At 45.1% G+C, this 20,995-nt stretch overlaps 1 protein-coding gene across 1 annotated transcript in view; it reads right to left on the reverse strand.

Moving 5' to 3' along the window:
* The window catches only part of LOC143961579 (proteinase-activated receptor 1-like), a 93,560-nt gene that overhangs the window by 55,798 nt on the left and 16,767 nt on the right, over nucleotides 1-20,995 (reverse strand). The window contains exon 2 of the mRNA XM_077470888.1: nucleotides 10,563-10,589. Within this exon, the coding sequence (XP_077327014.1) occupies nucleotides 10,563-10,589 (27 nt within the window). The remainder of the gene's footprint in view (nucleotides 1-10,562; nucleotides 10,590-20,995) is intronic.

Below are 20,995 nucleotides of genomic sequence, written 5' to 3' on the forward strand. Positions count from 1 at the left end.
ACTGCCTGACACACTGCTTCCTTCCTGTCCCTATCCAAACTGGCAAAACAGAGGAGACGGGAACAATTACTGGTCACTCGAATAGCTCTTTTGTGGACCTGATAGTAACAGCTAATGATGATGATGATGATGATTAGGGATGAGCTTCGTGTTCGAGTCGAACGTACGTTCGACTCGAACATTGGCTGTTCGTCCGGCAAAATCCGAACATTTTAGTCCGTTCGCGTCAAATTCGTGTGCGATGGCGCAGTGCATTGCTGGCTCATGATTGGCCAAGCATGCACTGTGACCCCGCATGCTTGGCCAATCGCAGCGCCAGCAGCGAGGAGAGCCATGATTGGCCACAGGCAGGATGCCTGTGGCCAATCATAGCTCAGGCTGTGTAGTGCACGCCCCACACTATATAAGGCCGCCATCGCGGCGGCCTCGTGTAGTGTGTTGGCGTCTGAAGCAGTGGGTGTTCTGTGTACCTTCAACACAGTACACACCGATCGTTTTCAGCCGATTTTCTATCTTGCTGATGTGTAGTGGTTATTGTCTGTGTGCCCTGACCGCAGTATACACCGCTATATTCACCTCACCTATATAGCTAGTGATCTATCTTTTATAATAGAGCTTGCAGTCAGTAGTGTTAGGAGATAGTGCGTGCTGAGTTAGAGTAGGATTTTGCAATATCAATCAATTGGATCGCTCTGCAAATGCTGTCTCATGTACCCCTTAAATGGACAAAGCCTACTTGATCTTTATGCGCAGCCACTGCGCCCATCAAGCGCAGCCACTGTGCCTATCAAGCGCAGCCACTGTGCCCATCAAACGCAAGTACTGTGCTCATTAAACGCAGCTACTGGTGCCACTAGCGGCTGGTGCTCAAAATTTTTGGGGAGGCGCAAACAAACTGAAAAAAGAAAATCAATTGCGGCCATTGTGCCATTAAACTAAGCCACTGTGCCCATCAAGCCCAACCACTGTGTCTATCAAACGCAGCCACTGTGCCCATCAAGCGTAGCCCCTGTGCCCAGCAAGTTCAGCCACTGTGCCCATCAAATGCAACCACTGTGCCCATCAACCACAGCCACTGTGCCCATCAATTGCCACCACCGTGCCCATCAAATGCAACCACTGTGTCTATCAAACGCAGCCACTGTGCTCATCAAGCGCAGCCACTGTGCCCATCAAATGCAACCACTGTGCCCATCAAAGGCAGCTACTGTGCCCATCAAGAGCAGCCATTGTGCCAACTACCATACCTATCAATTGCTGCCAGTATGCCCATCAATTTCTGCCAGTGTACCCATCAATTGCCGCTCCTGTGCCCCATCAAATGCTGCCAGTGTGCCCATCATTTGCCACTGCAACTGTGCCCCATCAAATGCTGGCAGTGTGTATCCCCCCGGCACTTGCCTGTCTCGCAGCGGCTCAGTGGCGGTGTCCTGCCTGCTCCTTGATGTCTTCTTCCGTCCTCTCTATCAGGCGTCCAATCACAGCGTCTGATGTTTCAGCCAATCAGGTGACAGATAACAGACCCGAGCACCTGATTGGCTGAGAGGTGGTTCAGTGTTAGCAAAGTGAATTCCTTCGCTTTGCTAACAAACAATTGAGTGAGCAGCAAACGCACAGCATTGCACCCGCTGTTCACCTTTTTGGGTCCCTATTAGAGTCTACGGCTCTAATCAGGTGCTTCCAAAAAAAAAAAAACATCACTATAATTCAGGTGCCCAGCGCCAGAAAAGGGGCCAGACACCTGAATAGGGGGTGTCAGCGGGGACTATAAATAGATTCATGCAAGGCATGAATCTATCTATGGTGATAGAGCGGTGACAGAAGAGAGGGGGCAGCGCTCCTGCGCCCTTTACGGACGCACTGCCACTGTATGTTATACTTTTCATTTAAAGCCCCTCTCAGAGATAAAATCCACACCCCTGCCTGTTGTAATCACTTCCTATTGGATGGGCTATGGTAAAAAAAAGGTGGACGTCAGCAGAGAGGATTGGAGGAGACTGGTGGTCCCCTGGGTCGGTGGTACTCCTAACAGTGGGGATGTGGGATCTAGTTTGGGGATTTACGTGGGTATATCTGGCTTCACACAGTAAGGGGGGAAAGGCCTAATAGAAAAAGATAGTGGGTATTTAAGTCAAATAATGAAGAGGTAGAGAAAACATTTTGGGAGCCCAATGGATCCAGCAAATTATGCATTCTAATTATTTTCCTATTGCATTCTTCTTTCTTTTCTCCAGTACCACTACATTAAACTCCCACTTAAATTAATATTTTATTGCTTCATAGGCAGAACAAATGTCATTTGTAATTATATGGCAGAGGTTGCAGTGTGGTGGCACCAGCACCAGTGCCTAAGGCCCAATTTTTCTGCCCCTATTTAACAGGGACATGTAATTACAATTCTTGATATAATATTTCACAGGAGGGCCCCTTCCTGTGCCCACCCAGAGTAACGGTGAGGACCACAACCACCAAAGGTCAATTTTTCTACCACTGTTCAACAATGGCATGTAATTACAATTCTTGATATAATCGTTCACAGCAGGGCGCTCCAGCGCCCACCAAGAGTCACTTTGAGGGCTTACAATGTTGTGGCAAAACCAACACCTTGTTCCGCCATTTCTGCAGAGCATATAGGGCAGGCCCCTACTTTCAAACATCCAACTTACAAACATCTCCTACTTGCAAACGGAAGGAGACAACAGCAAGTGAGATGAAAAAAGATGGACGACAAAACAAATTATACAGGGGTGATAACCCTTCCCTATGTTTTCCAAAAAGCTTAAAAATAGTTTTTTTGACTGGAGCTACACTTTAAAAATGTACCAGTTGAAAATTACAAACAGATTCAACTTAACACAACAAACCTACACAGTCCCTGTCTTGTTTGCACCGCCTGTATACTGCTGTTCTGAGTATATAGGGCCTGGGGGCCACACGCATTTCCTTTTTTTAATATGGGTACAGGGTTCCCCTTAATATGCGTACAAGGCCCAAATAGGCTGGTAATGGGCAGGGAGGGCTACCCATGCCATTTTTTTCAATGATTTTCAACCATATTGCAGGAACCAGATATAACATTAAAACCGCAAGCAGTTTTAAATGGTGTTATTTACGTTTAATGTCATTTTGTGCAGGGACTGTCCTAAACACGGGAAAGACGTGGCACTTCACAGGCATACTACAGACACCCCCCAGGCACCATATTTAAAAGAATATTTCACTTTTTTTTTTTCACTTTAATCGTCATTAAAATCAGTGCTCCCGCCAAAACGGCCGTTTTTAAAACTTTTTTTTGCATTGACCCATGTCCCCTGGGGCAGGAGTCAGGTCCCCAAACCCTTTTTAGGACAGTATCTTGCATATTAGCCGTTAAAATTAGCACTTTTTATTTCGAACGTTCGAGTCCCATAGACTTCAATGGGGTTCTAACGTTTGTTCGAATTTGGGGTCCGTTCGAAAGTTCTGGTGCGAACCGAACTGGGGGGTGTTCGGCTCATCCCTAATGATGATGAATAATCTGGCTGTCCCTAAAATAGCAGCAGACACAGCGCTCTGTCCCTTTCTCTAAACTGACAAAAGACACTCAGGCTGCTGCAAGAATCAGTAGCACAGCAAACCTATATACACCTAACACCTATACCAGTCCTGAAAAGAACTTTTGTGTACCAAATAGCTAGCGTTTTATCTGTCCCTGCTCCAAACAGCAACCTTTCCCTATAGTGACAGAAGTAAGAATGTAAAATGGCCGCCGGATCGGGTGTATTTATAGGTTAGGGGGAATGTCCAAGTGTCCATGTGCTGTCATGTCTCAATTGGCTGTCCTGTACCCCATGATGGATGTGTCATCATAGGTCAAAGTTCTTTTACACATTAAACACGTAAGTCCACCGGGGCGAATGACGCCAATAGTCGAGCGAACGAGCGGACCGCGAACGGCCGAAATTCGCCGCGAAACGACCGCCGGACGAACCGTTCGGCCATCACTACTTGTCAGTAGGCAACCACAAAGCTTCCCTGTGACTTTCACCACTATCATTCAAGCCTGGGCACTGCCATGCTGCCAGCAACAATTGGGCAGCACCATGTCACCAGCAACACCCGGTACCACCATGTCACCAGCAACACCCGGGCACCGCCACATCTCCAGCAACCCCGGGCACCGCTACGTCATCATTATGAATGTTTGATAAATTACTCTCTTTCTTGATTATTATTATTAATTAATGGTTGATCCAGGCAATCAATTTTTATATTTTCGCCGCCACGTTGCCAGCAACACCTGAGCACCAGTATCTCATCTGTTAGACCCAGAGACATCTATTCATTATCAAGCAATGGTGGTAGCCTGCATGTAACATGATACAGAGCAAGCTGTCCCTGCCTGCCAACTTTGTGCTGTGCAGTCTTGTCAGCTTCAACTGGTGCCATCTGTGTTGGTGCTGACATCTTCCTGACCACTCCTCTCAGCATCTTCCTCTCCTCCAGGAGATCTCCCCCGGCCCCCGCACAAACAACCAGAAACTCTGCCTCCCGCCTCCTGCCGCCCGCCGATTCATACAACATCTACATCTGCCCAGACTTCCCATTCACGCAGACCCCTTCTCCGCCGCTGCAAGTGACCTTATGCTATCACTGGCGGAACGGCTCCTTCTGCCTGCCCCGATGACGCTCACTGCATGGCGTTGCACTGATCTATAGTTTGGCAACAAAATAGGGGCTTTTTTCGTGCAGAGGACAGCTTTTTTTTGCTGCCCCCCCCCCCGCAAAGTGCCACCCTAGGCCTGGGCCTTGTTGGCCTAGGCCAAAATACAGCGCCGTATATACTGTATAGTTTATAACCCTATTTTTACAACCTCTGCATGCTACTGGTATGTTGTGCTGCCACCTGTGTGGTAGTAAGGAGCACAGCCTTCACTTCATCTGTGAGGAGAGGACAGAATCCCTAATAAAAAGCCAGTGTCTCCAGTAAATTATATCTTGTGGATAACTAGTGTGGTCCAAGTTGTGAAAATGTGCTACTTATGTAGCACATCCCCGTGAGGGCCGCTTGAAGATGACTGATCGCAGCTCTGACCCTGCAAGCCTCCCGACACCTCTGACACCCTGGGTTCGGACATATTTCAATATGACAATGCAATTACACAGACACCAGACTGCAACAAGTAACCAAGTATTTTTACTTAAAGTTCTGCAAACAAGTTCTGCAAACAAGAACAAAAAATGGCTTAGGCAATTGTACTTTTAGTATTAAACTCTTGCTCTCAACACACATAAACAGGTATGCATTGCATACAGAATCACAGTAGGATGAATAGTTGCAACTAAGTAACTTTGGTAGAACCTATGACCGCAGGTAAGTAAAAGGGAAGGTGACTGGCCCTTTTTATTTCAGACTACACTCTTCAACTCCTGATGCTACAAGCCCACCAAACTCTTTAACACAATAGTAGTTCTACAGATTACCAGAAACATAACATTTAGCCTCTGATATTGTACACAAAGTCCTTTAAGTGGGGGAGAGGATGGTGGAGTCCTGGTGAGTCCTGGTGATGGAACTATTTAGTGTCTTCAGCTAGTTTAATAAGGGTCCAGAGACATTTTCTGTGTAGTGACATCCAGTACTGTAAATAGCATATGCCAAGTGTCTCCTCTTTAAACTTTTAGTGCAAAGAAGTGAAATAAAGGTGTCTGCATGCAGTGTCCTTTGAGGGTGGACTTTTTCCCACTCACCAATCCTGATGATACCAGGCTCAAAGGAATAGTAAGTCCCAGAATAAGCCCCTGTAGAATCGGTCACTGCACATCTTGCGGTGGTGGGATTCAGTGGGATCTGTGCCGATGACAATGAGAGTGACCCCCAACGATCTGCTGAAGGCTCTCCTCACTGACTAGGCCTTACATCCCTCAGAGCGTCTGGGTCCCTTCTCCTAGCTGAAGGCCGGGATCCCAAGAGAGTGACTCCTCCCCAGCCCAGGCTATAAATATCCTCTCCCAGCATTCTGCTTTCTCTCCAGCTGGCTGGAACTTGTATTCTACAATGGTCTGATCCTAGTGTAATCTTTTCCGGATTACATGTTCCACGATCCTCACCCAATCTGCATTCAGGAGGTGACAATTCAGTATCCAAACTGAGCACTAGAGGGAACAGACTCACTGTGACTGATGTTGTAGAACATCCCCTCAATGACACAGGCAATTTAGCCAGCACCCGGCTGCACTTTCAATTAACAAAAGTCCACATAGTTTTGTATCTGAAAATCCATACTGCACACAGAAGAGTAGGAACAAGGTACATCCAGTATACCATCAAACTTTATATATTCACTAGAAAAGAACATTAATACACTCTAAAGGGAAGGGTGCTTTTTGTAAAGGAAGTTCCAACTTTAATATTAAAGCAGAACTTCACCCAAAAGGGGAAGTTCCACTTCTTTGCCTCTTCTCTCCTCCCCTTTAGGGGGAAGTGGGTACCCAGTTTTGACAGGTACCCGCTCCCACTTCAGGTCAGATCGCCATGGCAATCTGAGGGGCAGTTCAGCCCCCACCCCCTCCCCCAAAGCCCTCTGGGACATGTCCCAGGTCCCAGAAAGCTGCAGGACCATTCACAAGGTGCAGTGTGGCTCATGCATGTGCAGGGGGAAGCTGACTGTGAAGCTGCAAGCAGTCACAGCCGGCTTCCAAAAGTAAATGTGGCGGTGCCTGGACCCGAAGATGACTGAAGAGCCAGCTCAGGTGAGGATAGTGCTGGATCCCTAGACAGGTAAGTGTCCTATACTAAAAAGTCAGCAGCTACAGTAATTGTATGTGTATATTTGTGAATTCCATTTTTTTGTTTCTAGGGAATATTTCTGAGTGTTTAGAAAAGCATCATATATAGACACAAGACACAAGATGTGCAGTCCACTGAAAAGCATTCAGAATGAAGGCAGATCACCACCTTATAACATGGATTCAGTATGTGTTTAGAACATTGTCTTATAGTGTGAGCACTTCATAGTGTAGCGCCACCCCCGAGAGAAGAGAGAGGGAGAGGAAATCCCCCGCAGTTGTGGCTCTGCCTGTGTCTGGCGGCAGTGGAGGGATTAGTGGGGGGGTCGGCACCCGCTACAATAGTTACATAGTTAAAGGTGAAGTTCACATTCATGAACATGTTACACCAATATTTAGGGTGTAACATGTGTAGCGCTACCCCACAAAGCAGCAGCTAATGAAATGGGATCCCCCACCCTGCACAGCCAGGCACACTGAGCTTTCACAGGCACAATTGAGTCAGGAAAACAGTGCAGAAATGTTGTGTTTTATTAGGGGTTAATTAACTTGGATGGGGTTAGGGGTCATTATGGGATGCCCACTTGACTTAAGCAAACTCTTCACGGACAACTTTCCTGTATACAGTCTATGTACACCTCTTCTTCCTCCAGCACTCGTTTGCTTGCAGAACTAAAATCACGAACCCAGCTGGCACCCTGGTAGTTGATCTGACAAATGGCATCAGTCAGATAAAGCAAAGGCCCTTTACAGGCAGGGACCGTGGGCCCCTTGTCTGTGCAGCAAATGTCAGTGTCCAGCTTCCATCCCTGAGGCTACTGATCCCAGCATCAGCCCGTCTGGATGCATGTGTCTCTCTCATTAGCCCTCCTGGCCAGGGCCGGATTCAGAACATCATGGGCCTGGGGCTGAGGATTTTGGTGGGGCTTTTTTATAAGGTGTAGAACCTCACGAACGCCTGTCAGCTGCTGCTATACCACTCGTTGAAAAGCAATCCACCACAGATCACTATTCAGAGGGTAGTAAACATTACCGCAAATGTGAAAGAAACTTGAAACACATCATCCATTTCACACTCCCCACCAACCAGGTCACTCCCCAGCCACTTCCCATGTTATCTACCTCCCTTTAACTTCTATCACAGGTGACCATTTCCCAACCTGCAGATGACAGACCCAACTCCAAAAGATATCACTCCCAGTTACTCCCCCTACCCACCAACTGATATCCCTACTGACCAGTGGCCCTTGTGCAGTGCCCAAGTGTATACTTGCCAACATTTCAAAAATATTTTCAGTGACACTTTTTTTAACAGTGGTATATTTAGAGTAGCTGAGATCCCCTATGTTCCTCTATACATCACAGTAGTAATCACAAAATTAAATGAGTACTAATAATGGGCAGAACACATATGAGGACTGAGAATATTTCCTTTAGTTGAACTAACAAAAGTGTGCCCATTCTAGAGCTGGTAACATTGAGGATATTCAATATAAGTTTTAGGAACTGTTTTGTGAGTAAGAGGCATAGGGGAGGAGTATGGAGGGTATAAAAGTGAGAAGTATGTGCAGGGGAGAGAAATGTGGAGGATATAACATTGGGCAGTATGTACCGCAGAGGAGTGTTGGGGTATGACAGTGGACACTATGTATGGGAGAGGAGTATGGAGGGGATGACAGTTGGTAGTATGTATAGGAGAGGAGTGTGGAGAGAAACAGTTGGCAGTATGTACAGGAGATGAGTGTGGGGGGTATGACAGTGGGCACTATGTACGGGAGAGGAGTGTGGTGGATATGACAGTGGGCAGTATGTATATGAGAGGAGTGTGGAGGGTATGACAGTGGGCAATATGTATAGGAGAGGAGTGTGGTGGGTATGACAGTGGGTAGTATGTACAGGAGAGGAGTGTGGTGGATATGACAGTGGACAGTATGTACAGGAGAGGAGTGTGAAGGGTATGACAGTACCCTTTCTTCAAGAAAAGACAGAGATACGATGTATCCATTCCATTCAATGTATCCTCCCCATTCACAGAAAGAAAAAAAAAAAACACAGGGGCGGACTTCACAGTGACTGATCCCTGTGGAAGCCAATCAGAGGCTATTACAGCAATCGGGTGACCTGGAATCAGGAGATCTGGGTCCCGATCGAAAGTACGGGGCCTGAGGCTCTTGGTGAGACCCCAGGCCCTTTTTTTCTATTTATCCCTGGACTACTTTAACTGGCAATTGCGCGGTCATGTGACGCTGTGCCCAAATTAAATTGATATAATTTTGTTTTCACACAAATGGAGCTTTCTAAGTGTATAATTGGTTTGTGTGAAAGTTATAGTGTCTAGAAATTACTGTATGGTATATATCTGAAAATTGATCAGTCCTGATATACTGATGGATCTCATTTCTTGAGGCCCTTAAAATGGCAGGACGGTACAAATATCCCTCAAATGACCTTTTTGCAAACTAAACAGTCTGGGGCATTTAGTAAGAGGCAGGACAAGTTTTTTTGAAGTTATAATTTTTTGGAAAGCAAAGAAATTAAATATATTTTTTCCACTTTTTTTTTTTTTTTACATACTGTCACCAGTGCAATACAGCGTCATCATATGACTGGCGGGGATGTGATCAGGGATACTGACTGGTGACAGTATGTGTAAAATAAAATATTTTTTATTCCATTTTCTTAAACAATTTTTTTTTACATCCCGTCATCAGAGTAGTTTAGTGTCACTGTAATTCTCTGGGGGGTGGGGGGGGGGTGACGGGAGGGCACATGGAACCCAGAATCCCTTGGAAAGTTTGGGAAACCCATGTTTCAGCTCCCCATACAACTCTTATGTCTAAGTCACCTTGTGCCATCCTGGTACAGGGTGAGTGAGAAAATATATCTTGGATTACTTAAAATGTAAGTAATATTTATCTACAGTATCTCCCAGGATATATGCAAAGAATATTCTTAGGTTGTTAATTCTGAATACACAATCCTTGAAAGAGCTGATTTCATTGACCTCCAGAGATGGACTGTCTGGTCACCTAGGCTGCCTTAAGTGCTGGGTTAATTAACATGTTAATTGTGTAATTGTCTTTTTAAGTTGTTGCTATAGGGGAGGGGGGAGTATCCATGAGCAGCCCTACCTCGTTATCTACCCCCTTGTGTAAAATGTGTATAAAAGGCCATATTCTGTCCAATAAAGCATTCAAGATTCTACAAGCTATTTTCAGCTAGATTTGTATTCAATGCAGCTATGAGAATATATCTCTCTGATAGTCGGATTGGAGGAAGTGGGATATACTGATGGAAGGACTTAATCGGAGTGTGGGATCGTATCCGTCAGTCACAGGAGAGAATCAGGTATTACATTTTTCACATGTTTTTATTTTACCCCAGTGGGTGTGCCAGTGTGCATGTACTAAGTGACATACTGGTACATCATGGTACGGGTACTATGGGGGGAGGGTGGGAAGTAGTTAATGTAAAGGAAGAACTCAATTTTTGTTTTCTTTGGGTTGATGGGTAGTGCCCATATCTTTCTCTTTCTTCGTATTTCTATATATTGTCTGTCTGTCTGTCTGTCTGTCTGTCTATCTGTCTATCTCCCTAGTTATAATCTAGCTATCTATTTGGTTTCATTATCTTTGATACTTTGGTTAACTTTGAAAAATGCATCTTTATTTATTAAAAGATGGCAGTTGAAAATGTGAACAAAAAAAACCAAAAACAAATCGGGTGGACATATTAAGTCATGGCAGTAATTTTTTTTTTTTTTATGAAATAGCATTGTATGATAAGTATCTTACCGTAGGTGACAAATGTAGATTCACCATCTGCAAAAGTATGGGAGTAAAGTGTTAGACAATCATACAATCCAAACCTACATTTCAGTTTTTGTTACACATTTTTTAAATGTTTCTAATTATAATTTTTCTATCCGTGTTATTTTCTGTTATTAGAAATTTAGAGAACAACGAGGGGTAAATTGATTGATCAGTATAGAATACCTTTACCCCAATGCTGTCCATAATAACATTACAGGTCCTCTTATCCCAATCCTGTCCATAATAACATTACAGGTCCTCTTATCCCAATCCTGTCCATAATAATATTACAGGTCCTCTTACCCCAACCCTGTTCATAATAACATTACAGGTCCTCTTACCCCAATCCTGTCCATAATAACACTACAGGTCCTCTTATCCCAATCCTCTCCATAATAACATTACAGGTCCTCTTATCCCAATCCTGTCCATAATAACATTACAGGTCCTCTTACCCCAACCCTGTTCATAATAACATTACAGGTCCTCTTACCCCAATCCTGTCCATAATAACACTACAGGTCCTCTTATCCCAATCCTGTCCATAATAACATTACAGGTCCTCTTATCCCAATCCTGTCCATAATAACATTACAGGTCCTCTTACCCCAATCCTGCCCATAATAACACTACAGGTCCTCTTATCCCAATCATGTCTATAATAACATTACAGGTCCTCTTACCCCAATCCTGTCCATAATAACATTACAGGTCCTCCTATCCCAATCCTGTCCATAATAACATTACAGGTCCTCCTACCCCAATCCTGTCCATAATAACACTACAGGTCCTCTTATCCCAATCCTGTCCATAATAACATTACAGGTCCTCTTATCCCAATCCTGTCCATAATAACATTAGAGGTCCTCCTATCCCAATCCTGTCCATAATAACATTACAGGTCCTCCTAACCCAATCCTGTCCATAATAACACTACAGGTCCTCTTAGCCCAATCCTGTCCATAATAACATTACAGGTCCTCTTATCCCAATCCTGTCCATAATAACATTACAGGTCCTCTTATCCCAATCCTGTCCATAATAACAGAGGTCCTCTTATCCCAATCCTGTCCATGATAACATTACAGGTCCTCTTGAAAAGAAACAAAAGAACTGCACTCTTATATCATAAATTACAGTAACAGTACAGTAACATCCTAAGTGAGTACAGGAAGTGTTCCTTTCCACCCGCATGCAGACACACAATGCACTCACCAGACTTAATAGACCCCAATTACAGGGAGTCAAATTGCTCATATGGGAAAATCCAAGATGTCATACATGAGGTGACAGGAATGAATCCAAACCGCTGCTGTCATCCAATCAGTATATACAGTTGTGCTCAAAAGTTTGCCTACCCTGACAAATTGTGAAATTTTGGCATTAATATAAAAATTTTGACTGATCATGCCAAAAAACTGTCTTTTATTTAAGGATAGCAATCACATGAAGCCATTTATTATTACATAGTTTTTTAGATCCTTTTTAAATTATAACAGAAATCACCCAAACAACCCTGATCAAAAGTTTATATACCCTGGAATGTTTTGCCTTGTTACAGACATAGAAGGTGGCACACACAGTTTAAAATGGCAATTAAAGGTTCATTTCACACATGTGTGGCTTTGTGTTAGCTCTCACATGGATACACTAAGCAGGCTAGACACTGAGCCATGAGGAAGTAGAAAAGAACAGTCAAAAGAATTGCATAACAAGGTAATGAAACTTTAAAAAGATGGAAAGGGATATAAAAAGATATCCAAAGCCTTAAATAGTCAGTACTGTTCAATCACTTAAGAAGAAGTCGAACATTTGGGGATCTCTTGATACCAACCCAAGGTCAAGTAGATCAAGAAAGATTTCAACCATAACTGCCATAGGAACTGTTCAGGATACAAAGAGAAACCCACAGGTAACCTCTAGAGAAATGCACGCTGCTCTGGAAAAAGATGGTGTGGCATTTACTGTACAAGTTCAACAAAAAAAGCCTGGTTACAATATGCCCAACACCTTGGCTTGCCTCATTAGCTTTTTTGTGGCATTGGTGCAGTAAAGGCTTCCTTCTGGTAGCTCAACCATGCAGCTCTTTTTTGTTCAAGTATCGTTGAATTGTGCTCCTTAAAAACAACCACACTGTCTTTTTGGAGAGCACACTATATTTCTCCTGAGGTTACCTGTGTGTTTTTCTTTGTATCCTGAGCAATTCTTCTGCCAGTTGTGGCTGCAATCTTTCTTGGCCTACCTGACCTTGGCTTGGCATCAAAAGAGCACCTAATTTTTCCACTTCTTAATAAGTGATTAAACAGTACTGACTGGCATATAAAAAGATATCCAAAGCCTTGAATATCTTTTTGCATCGTTGTAAAGCTTCATTGCGTTGTTACGCAGGTCTTTTGACTGTTATTTTCTACCTCCTCATGGCTCAGTGTCTAGCGTGCTTAGTGAATCCATGTGAGGGTTAATAGACTTTTTGACTATTTATATACAGACACTAATTGTGATTTAAAAAGCCACAAATTAGGGAAATTAACCTTTAATTGCCATTTTAACCTGTGTGTGCCGTCTTCTGTGTCTGTACCAATGCCAAACATTCCAGGGTAATTCTGTTATTCTGATTTTAAAATGATCCAAAAAACTATGTATTAAATTGCTTCATGTGATTGCTATCCTTAACCAGTTGCCGACCGCCGCACGCCGATGTACGTCGGCAGAATGGCACGGGCAGGCATAAGGGCTTACATGTACGTCCCTTGCCTCCCGCGGGTCGGGGGCCCGATCGGGCCCCCGCCCGGTGCCTGCGGCGGTCGGTTTTCGTCCGGGAGCGATCCGGGACGAGGGGGCGGCCATTCATTCATGGCCACCCCCTCGCGATCGCTCCCGACGAATAGAAATCCCCCGTGACATCACTTCCTCTCCTGTAATGTAAACACAGGAGAGGAAGTGATGTATTCTCTCCTCCGTGTCGGTATTTTTCGTTCCGACACGGAGGAGAGCGGATCGGTGAGTTGCACCAACACTCTACACACACAGTAGAACATGCCAGGCACACTCACACCCCCCCGATCACCCCCCCAATTACCCCTGCCCCCCAGTCACAGTGACACCAATGTCATTTTTTATTTTTTTTTGCATTGGTGTCATTTGTGACTGTAATAACTGTTAGGGCCGTTAGAGTTAGCCCCCTTTAGTTCTAATGTACCCCCCTAACCCCCCCAATAAAGGTTTAACCCCGTGATCACCCCCCGTCGCCAGTGTCACTAAGGCTGGGTTCACATTGCAGCGGTTTATGAGAACGAATGTGATTCGCACCGCACTGCAGTGCAAATCACATCCGATCTCTGTGCGATTCGAGTTCAGCCATTCGCCGCACCCGCCGCACCCGCCACACCCGCCGCAAATTCGCACGGGACCCTTTTTTTGGCCCGCAGCAGAATCGGATTGCATGGGTGTTCACACCATGCGATCCGAGTTTGCAGATCGCACTGCGATATGCGAACTGATCTGGGGGTGTCAGTAACATTTCACTGACACTCCCAGCAGTTCGCATAGGGCAGTGTGAACTGCCGCCGGGAGGCATGCGATGCGGGAACCCGCCGCGGATTCGCGGCGTTTCCGCATCGCTCCAGTGTGAACCCAGCCTAATAAGCGATCATTTTTCTGATCGCCGTATTAGTGTCACAGGTGACGCTAGTTAGGCAGGTAGGTATTTAGGTTCGCCGCAGCTTTTTATAGCGCCAGGGACCCCCATATACTACCGCATAAAGCCCCCTGATTGCCCCCTAGTTAACCCTTTCACCAGTGATCACCATATAACTGTTACAGGTGACGCTGGTTGGTTAGTTATTTTTTTATAGTTTCAGGGCACCCGCCATTTATTACCTAATAAAGGTTTAACCCCCTGATCACCCGGCGGGTGTCATTTGTGACTAATAACTGTTAGGGCAGTTAGGGTTAGCCCCCTTTAGTTCTAAGGTACCCCCTAACCCCCCCAATAAAGGTTTAACCCCGTGATCACCCCCCGTCGCCAGTGTCACTAAGGCTGGGTTCACATTGCAGCGGTTTATGAGAACGGATGTGATTCGCACCGCACTGCAGTGCAAATCACATCTGATCTCTGTGCGATTCGAGTTCAGCCATTCGCCGCACCCGCCGCACCCGCCACACCCGCCGCACCCGCCGCAAATTCGCACGGGACCCTTTTTTTGGCCCGCAGCAGAATCGGATCGCATGGGTGTTCACACCATGCGATCCGAGTTTGCAGATCGCACTGCGATATGCGAACTGATCTGGGGGTGTCAGTAACATTTCACTGACACTCCCAGCAGTTCGCATAGGGCAGTGTGAACTGCCGCCGGGAGGCATGCGATGCGGGAACCCGCCGCGCATTCGTGGCGTTCCCGCATCGCTCCAGTGTGAACCCAGCCTAATAAGCGATCGTTTTTCTGATCGCTGTATTAGTGTCACAGGTGACGCTAGTTAGGCAGGTAGGTATTTAGGTTCGCCGCAGCTTTTTATAGCGCCAGGGACCCCCATATACTACCGCATAAAGCCCCCTGATTGCCCCCTAGTTAACCCTTTCACCAGTGATCACCATATAACTGTTACAGGTGACGCTGGTTGGTTAGTTATTTTTTTATAGTTTCAGGGCACCCGCCATTTATTACCTAGTCTCACTAGTGTACCCCTAAATTTAGGGGTGTCTACTTTCCAAAATGGGGTCATTTGGGGGGGGGTTTGTGCCATCTTGGCATTTTATGGCCTTCAAAACTGTAACGCCCTTAGAAAGCCTGAAGGCGGTGCTTGGTTTTCGGGGGCCCCGTACGCGGCTAGGCTCCCAAAAAGTCCCACATATGTGGTATCCCCGTACTCAGCAGAAGCAGCAGAATTTATTTTGGGGTGTCATTTCACATATGCCCATGGCATGCGTGAGCAATATATCATTTAGTGACAACTTTGTGAAAAAAAAAAAAAAAGTTTGTAATTTTCCCGCAACTTGTGGCAAAATATAAAATATTCCATGGACTCAACATGCCTCTCAGCAAATAGCTTGGGGTGTCTACTTTCTAAAATGGGGTCATTTGTGGGGGTTTTGTGCCATCTTGGCATTTTATGGCCTTCAAAACTGTAATAGGTAGTGAGAAGTGAACTCAAAAATTTACGCCCTTAGAAAGCCTGAAGGCGGTGCTTGGTTTTCGGGGCCCCGTACGCGGCTAGGCTCCCAAAAAGTCCCACATATGTGGTATCCCCGTACTCAGGAGAAGCAGCAGAATTTATTTTGGGCTGTCATTTCACATATGCCCATGGCATGCATGAGCAATATATCATTTAGTGACAACTTTGTTAAAAAAAAAAAAAAAAAAAAAAGTTTGTAATTTTCCCGCAACTTGTGGCAAAATATAAAATATTCCATGAACTCAACATGCCTCTCAGCAAATAGCTTGGGGTGTCTACTTTCTAAAATGGGGTCATTTGTGGGGGTTTTGTGCCATCTTGGCATTTTATGGCCTTCAAAACTGTAATAGGTAGTGAGAAGTGAACTCAAAAATTTACGCCCTTAGAAAGCCTGAAGGCGGTGCTTGGTTTTCGGGGCCCCGTACGCGGCTAGGCTCCCAAAAAGTCCCACATATGTGGTATCCCCGTACTCAGGAGAAGCAGCAGTATTTATTTTGGGGTGTCATTTCACATACGCCCATAGCATGTGTGAGCAATATATCATTTAGTGACAACTTTGTGTAAAAAAAAAAAATAATTTTTTTTTGTCATTATTCAATCGCTTGAGGCAAAAAAATAAAATATTCAATGGGCTCAACATGCCTCTTATCAATTTCCTTAGGGGGTCTACTTTCCAAAATGGGGTCATTTGGGGGGGTTTTGTACTGCCCTGCCATTTTAGCACCTCAAGAAATGAGATAGGCAGTCGTAAACTAAAAGCTGCGTAAATTCCAGAAAACGTACCTTAGTTTGTAGATGTGACAACTTTTGCGCAAACCAATAAATATACAATTATTGACTTTTTTTTTACCAAAGACATGTGGCTGAATACATTTTGGCCTAAATGTATGACTAAAATTGAGTTTATTGGATTTTTCTAATAACAAAAAGTAGAAAATATCATTTTTTTTCAAAATTTGCGGTCTTTTTACGTTTATATCGCAAAAAATAAAAATCGCAGAGGCAATCAAATACCATCAAAAGAAAGCTCTATTTGTGGGAAGAAAAGGACGCAAATTTTGTTTGGGTACAACATTGCATGACCGCGCAATTACCAGTTAAAGCAGCGCAGTGCCAAAGTGTAAAAAGACCTCTGGTCATTTACCAGCAAAATGGTCCGGTCTGAAAGTGGTTAAATAAAATACAGTTTATTGGCATTAACAGTCATATTTTCAATATTACGATAATTAACATTGATATATATGATATATGATATGTGCCTCCATCCTGGGTTCAAGTAATATAAAAAAGAGGAATTTGGGACTTTAAATGAAACTTATGACATTGAGGAGGAAATGAATGGAAAAACATATTTAATAACATGCAACGATGTAAAAATACATAAAAATAGTACAAAAGGTATAAATCATGTGCATAAAACACATACATCTGCATGTACAATAAACATCAAGGATACATGAATATAGATCAACTTGGCAATACATGCAATATAAAAGTTGGTAGATAAACCCGGTAAATTCATATACAGTATGTACAATCATCATATGGGTGGCACATTGCAATGGAAGTAAGTAATATGGAATAGTATAAACATGATTTATGTAAATGGTGAACTGAAGTAAATGCTGGTGCAGGCATGTATCTGCATCCTATAGTGTGCGACGTGTTTCGTGTATAAACATTCATCAGGGACAGAAGTTCAAGAGTATCTATGAAGGATAAATATGATTAAACTGTAGTATTAAACTGTAGTATTAAACATAAACATAACAGGAAAAGGCAAATGTACCAGTCCTGAATGCTTATAGATAATTCAGTGAGATAAGGTATGGTGAATCGGGGCCAGGGCTAGAGAGGTAGTCAGTCCCGGGAGCTGAGGCAATTTATGGCCGCATGGCAACAGGGCACACACACAGAGCCCCCCATAACACAGGTAGCCAATCTCATTGGTGGATCCAAGTGGTGTTGTCACCTACTTGGTGGAGATTGAGCTATAGAGAGAGCTTCTCTTGCACCTCCTGTCCATCACCCCTGGTAGAGATGACAGGGAGTGAAGGTCACAGAGTAGCATGAGGACCGATGTAGCAGGTGGCATCAGCTGGGCCTTGGCAGAAACACGGATAAGCACAGAGAACAAGAACCTGGATGAGCAGGCGGAAGCGTGGTCGGAACATAAGCCAGGGGGTCATCAACAGCCGAGCAGAGAAGGTACCGGAACGTGAGGCAGAAGATAAGACAGGATACAGGCCAGGTTCGGTACACAGTCGGGCAGCGAGGTACAAAAGCACGAAGCAGGAGCAGGGTCAAGCACAAGCCGGGGTCACAGGAAGGCAGGTGGAAGTCCAAGGGAAGATTCAGGTGAAGACGGGTCAAACACAGGGAGACTGGAACAGATCAAAACATAGGTATACAGGAACAAGCTGAAAGACCACTCAGCGTGCCTGCTCGTGCCCGCGCGCATCAGGGCTTGCACCAGCACATGCTATATTTGGCGTAAACACTGTGTATGCACCTGTGTGCCATTGCGCATCAATCAACCGGACTTCTCTTACATTGCCTCCACCAATGGGCAACCTCTGGATGCCCATCTGTAACTTTTTTTCAGGGTGAGCCTGGAAGAACGCCTGTATCAATCTCTTGGCATGTAGATGGGACTCTGGTTCCGAAGAGTTGTCTTCAGGTCTGTAACCTTTCCATCTAATTAACGACTGGATCATTTTTCTTCTTTTTCTACAGTACACAGTTGTTTTGACCTCATACTCCTCATTACCATCGATTATAGTAGGTGCAGGTGGACCTGACTCACAACCAGAAAAAAAGATCTAACCTTGTATTTTTTAGTAAAGAAACATGGAAAACAGGGTCAATTTTGTAATTTTCAGGAAGTGAAAGTTTGTAGGCTGCTGGATTGCTCTGCCTTTTGACAGGGAAATGACCGATATATCTAGGTCTAAGCTTCTTAGATGGACCAGACCTTGTCTCCTACCTGAAGTTTTAGGTCTGAATCCGACACTGTGTCTTCTGCTGCCCTATCCCATGGTGGTCTTCTCATTCCAGAGGGATGGATTTGCGGTTCGACCGGCGGGCGGTTTGCCGCCAATTTTGCGCGTTCGCGATTCGCCAAACCAGCGGACTTCTGTGACATTGTGAAAGAACTTTGACCCATGATGACACATCCATCATGGGGTACAGGACAGCCAATTGCGACATTTCAGCACATGGACAATTGGACATTCCCCCTACCTTATAAATAGACCTGATCTGGCGGCCATTTTACATTCTGTCTTTTGTCAGTGTAGGGAGAGGTTGCTGTGTGGAGCAGGGACAGACTGTAGTGACACAAATCACTAGCTATTAGGTCCACAAAAGTCCTTTTAAGGACTGGTATAGGTGTACAGTATATAGGGTTCTGGTACACTGCTGCTGACTGCTGTGCTGCTGATTGCTGAGTGCACTGCGGACCAATTCTGCAGCTGTCTTTTGTCAGTGTAGGGGCAGGACGCTGTGTGGAGCAGGGACAGTCAGTTTAATCACTAGCTATTACTATTAGGTCCACAAAGGTCATTTTAAGGACTGGTATAGGTGTACAGTATTTAGGGTTGTACAAGTATAATATACTTTCTTTCAAATATAGAAAGCCTATTATACTTGACTGCTGAGCTGAGTGCTGACCGATTCTGCAGCTGTCTTTTATCAGTGTAGGGCCTGAGGGACAGTCTGCAAATCACTAGCTACTAGGTCCACCAAGGTCCTTTTAAGGACTGGTATAGGTGTACAGTATATAGGGTTGTACAAGTATAATATACTTTCTTTTAAATATAGAAAGCCTATTACTGTATACTTGACTGATGAGCTAAGTGCTGACCGACAGAGATGGACAAACTTCCGACGGGACGTTTCGCGAACGCGAACCGCGAACGCTTTCCGAAAGTTTGCGAACCGCAAACTTCGTGGCAGGCCCCATTGACTTCAATGGCAGGCGAACTTTAAAAACCTACAGGTCATGTTTCCAGCCACAAAATAATTACTAGCTGTGCACACATAGACCCACCACATGGTCACTGACATAACACATGTATGAAGTGAATCTGGGATCGACAACTACAAGCATTCTTTTTTTATATGTGAAATTTTGACAATTCAGGACTCAGGAGTGCATGAAGGCAATGGAGGAGAGGAAAGGTCAGAGTAGGCTATGAAGAGGGTGCAGGAGATGATCACCAGCACCGTGATATAGAGCACTGACACCAGCACCGTGATAGAATGCACTGACACCAGCACAGTGATAGAGAGCACTGACACCAGCACCGTGATTTAGAGCACTGACACCAGCACCGTGATAGAGAGCACTGACACCAGCACCGTGATATAGAGCACTGACACCAGCACCGTGATAGAGAGCACCGACACCATACCAGAACCGTGATAGAGAGCACTGACACCAGCACCATGATAGAGAGCACTGAGACCACACCAGCACCAAGATAGAGAGCACTGACACCAGCACCGTGATAGAGAGCACTGAGACCACACCAGCACCGAGATAGAGAGCACTGACACCAGCACCGTGGTAGAGAGCATTGACACCAGTACCGTGATAGAGAGCACTGACACCAGCACCGTGATAGAGTGCACTGACACCAGCACCGTGATAGAGTGCACTGACACCAGCACCGTGATATAGAGCACTGACACCAGCACCGAGATGACACCGCTCAACCTTTTCAAACAGGAGGGTACGGGCATATAGTACGGTGTGCTTTTTTTGTACAAGGAAGTGAGCCAAATGTAGAAAAAAGGTCTGTGTGCTCGATTAAATAAATCGTTTATAGAGATATACATGGTCTACTGGTCACATGTGTTGAATTCCTACGAGATCCATGTCTCATTCATTTTTAGAAATGCGAGGAAGTCAACACGGTCGTGAGCTAGGCGAGTGCGCTTATCGGTCACGATCCCCCCTGCTGCGCTGAACGTCCTTTCGGACAGGACACTGGACGAGGGGCAAGCCAACAGTTCCATTGCAAATTGGGCAAGCTCTGGCCAGAGGTCAAGCCTGCCCACCCAGTAGTCCAGGGGTTCATCACGCCTCAGAGCGTCCACATCGGTCTAGGCGTTCCCTGGTGCTGGATCCAGATGACACCTGTAGATGGGTCCGCTGAAAGAATGACCTCATATCACAAGTCACTAACACATCTTCAAACCGCCCTCTTCTTGCAGGCGCTGTTGGATTGGTACCCGCA

This window comes from Lithobates pipiens, unplaced genomic scaffold (assembly GCF_037356315.1).
Source record: "Lithobates pipiens isolate NorthernLeopardFrog02 unplaced genomic scaffold, aLitPip1_a1.2 Scaffold_8, whole genome shotgun sequence".
Classification (NCBI taxonomy): domain Eukaryota; kingdom Metazoa; phylum Chordata; class Amphibia; order Anura; family Ranidae; genus Lithobates; species Lithobates pipiens.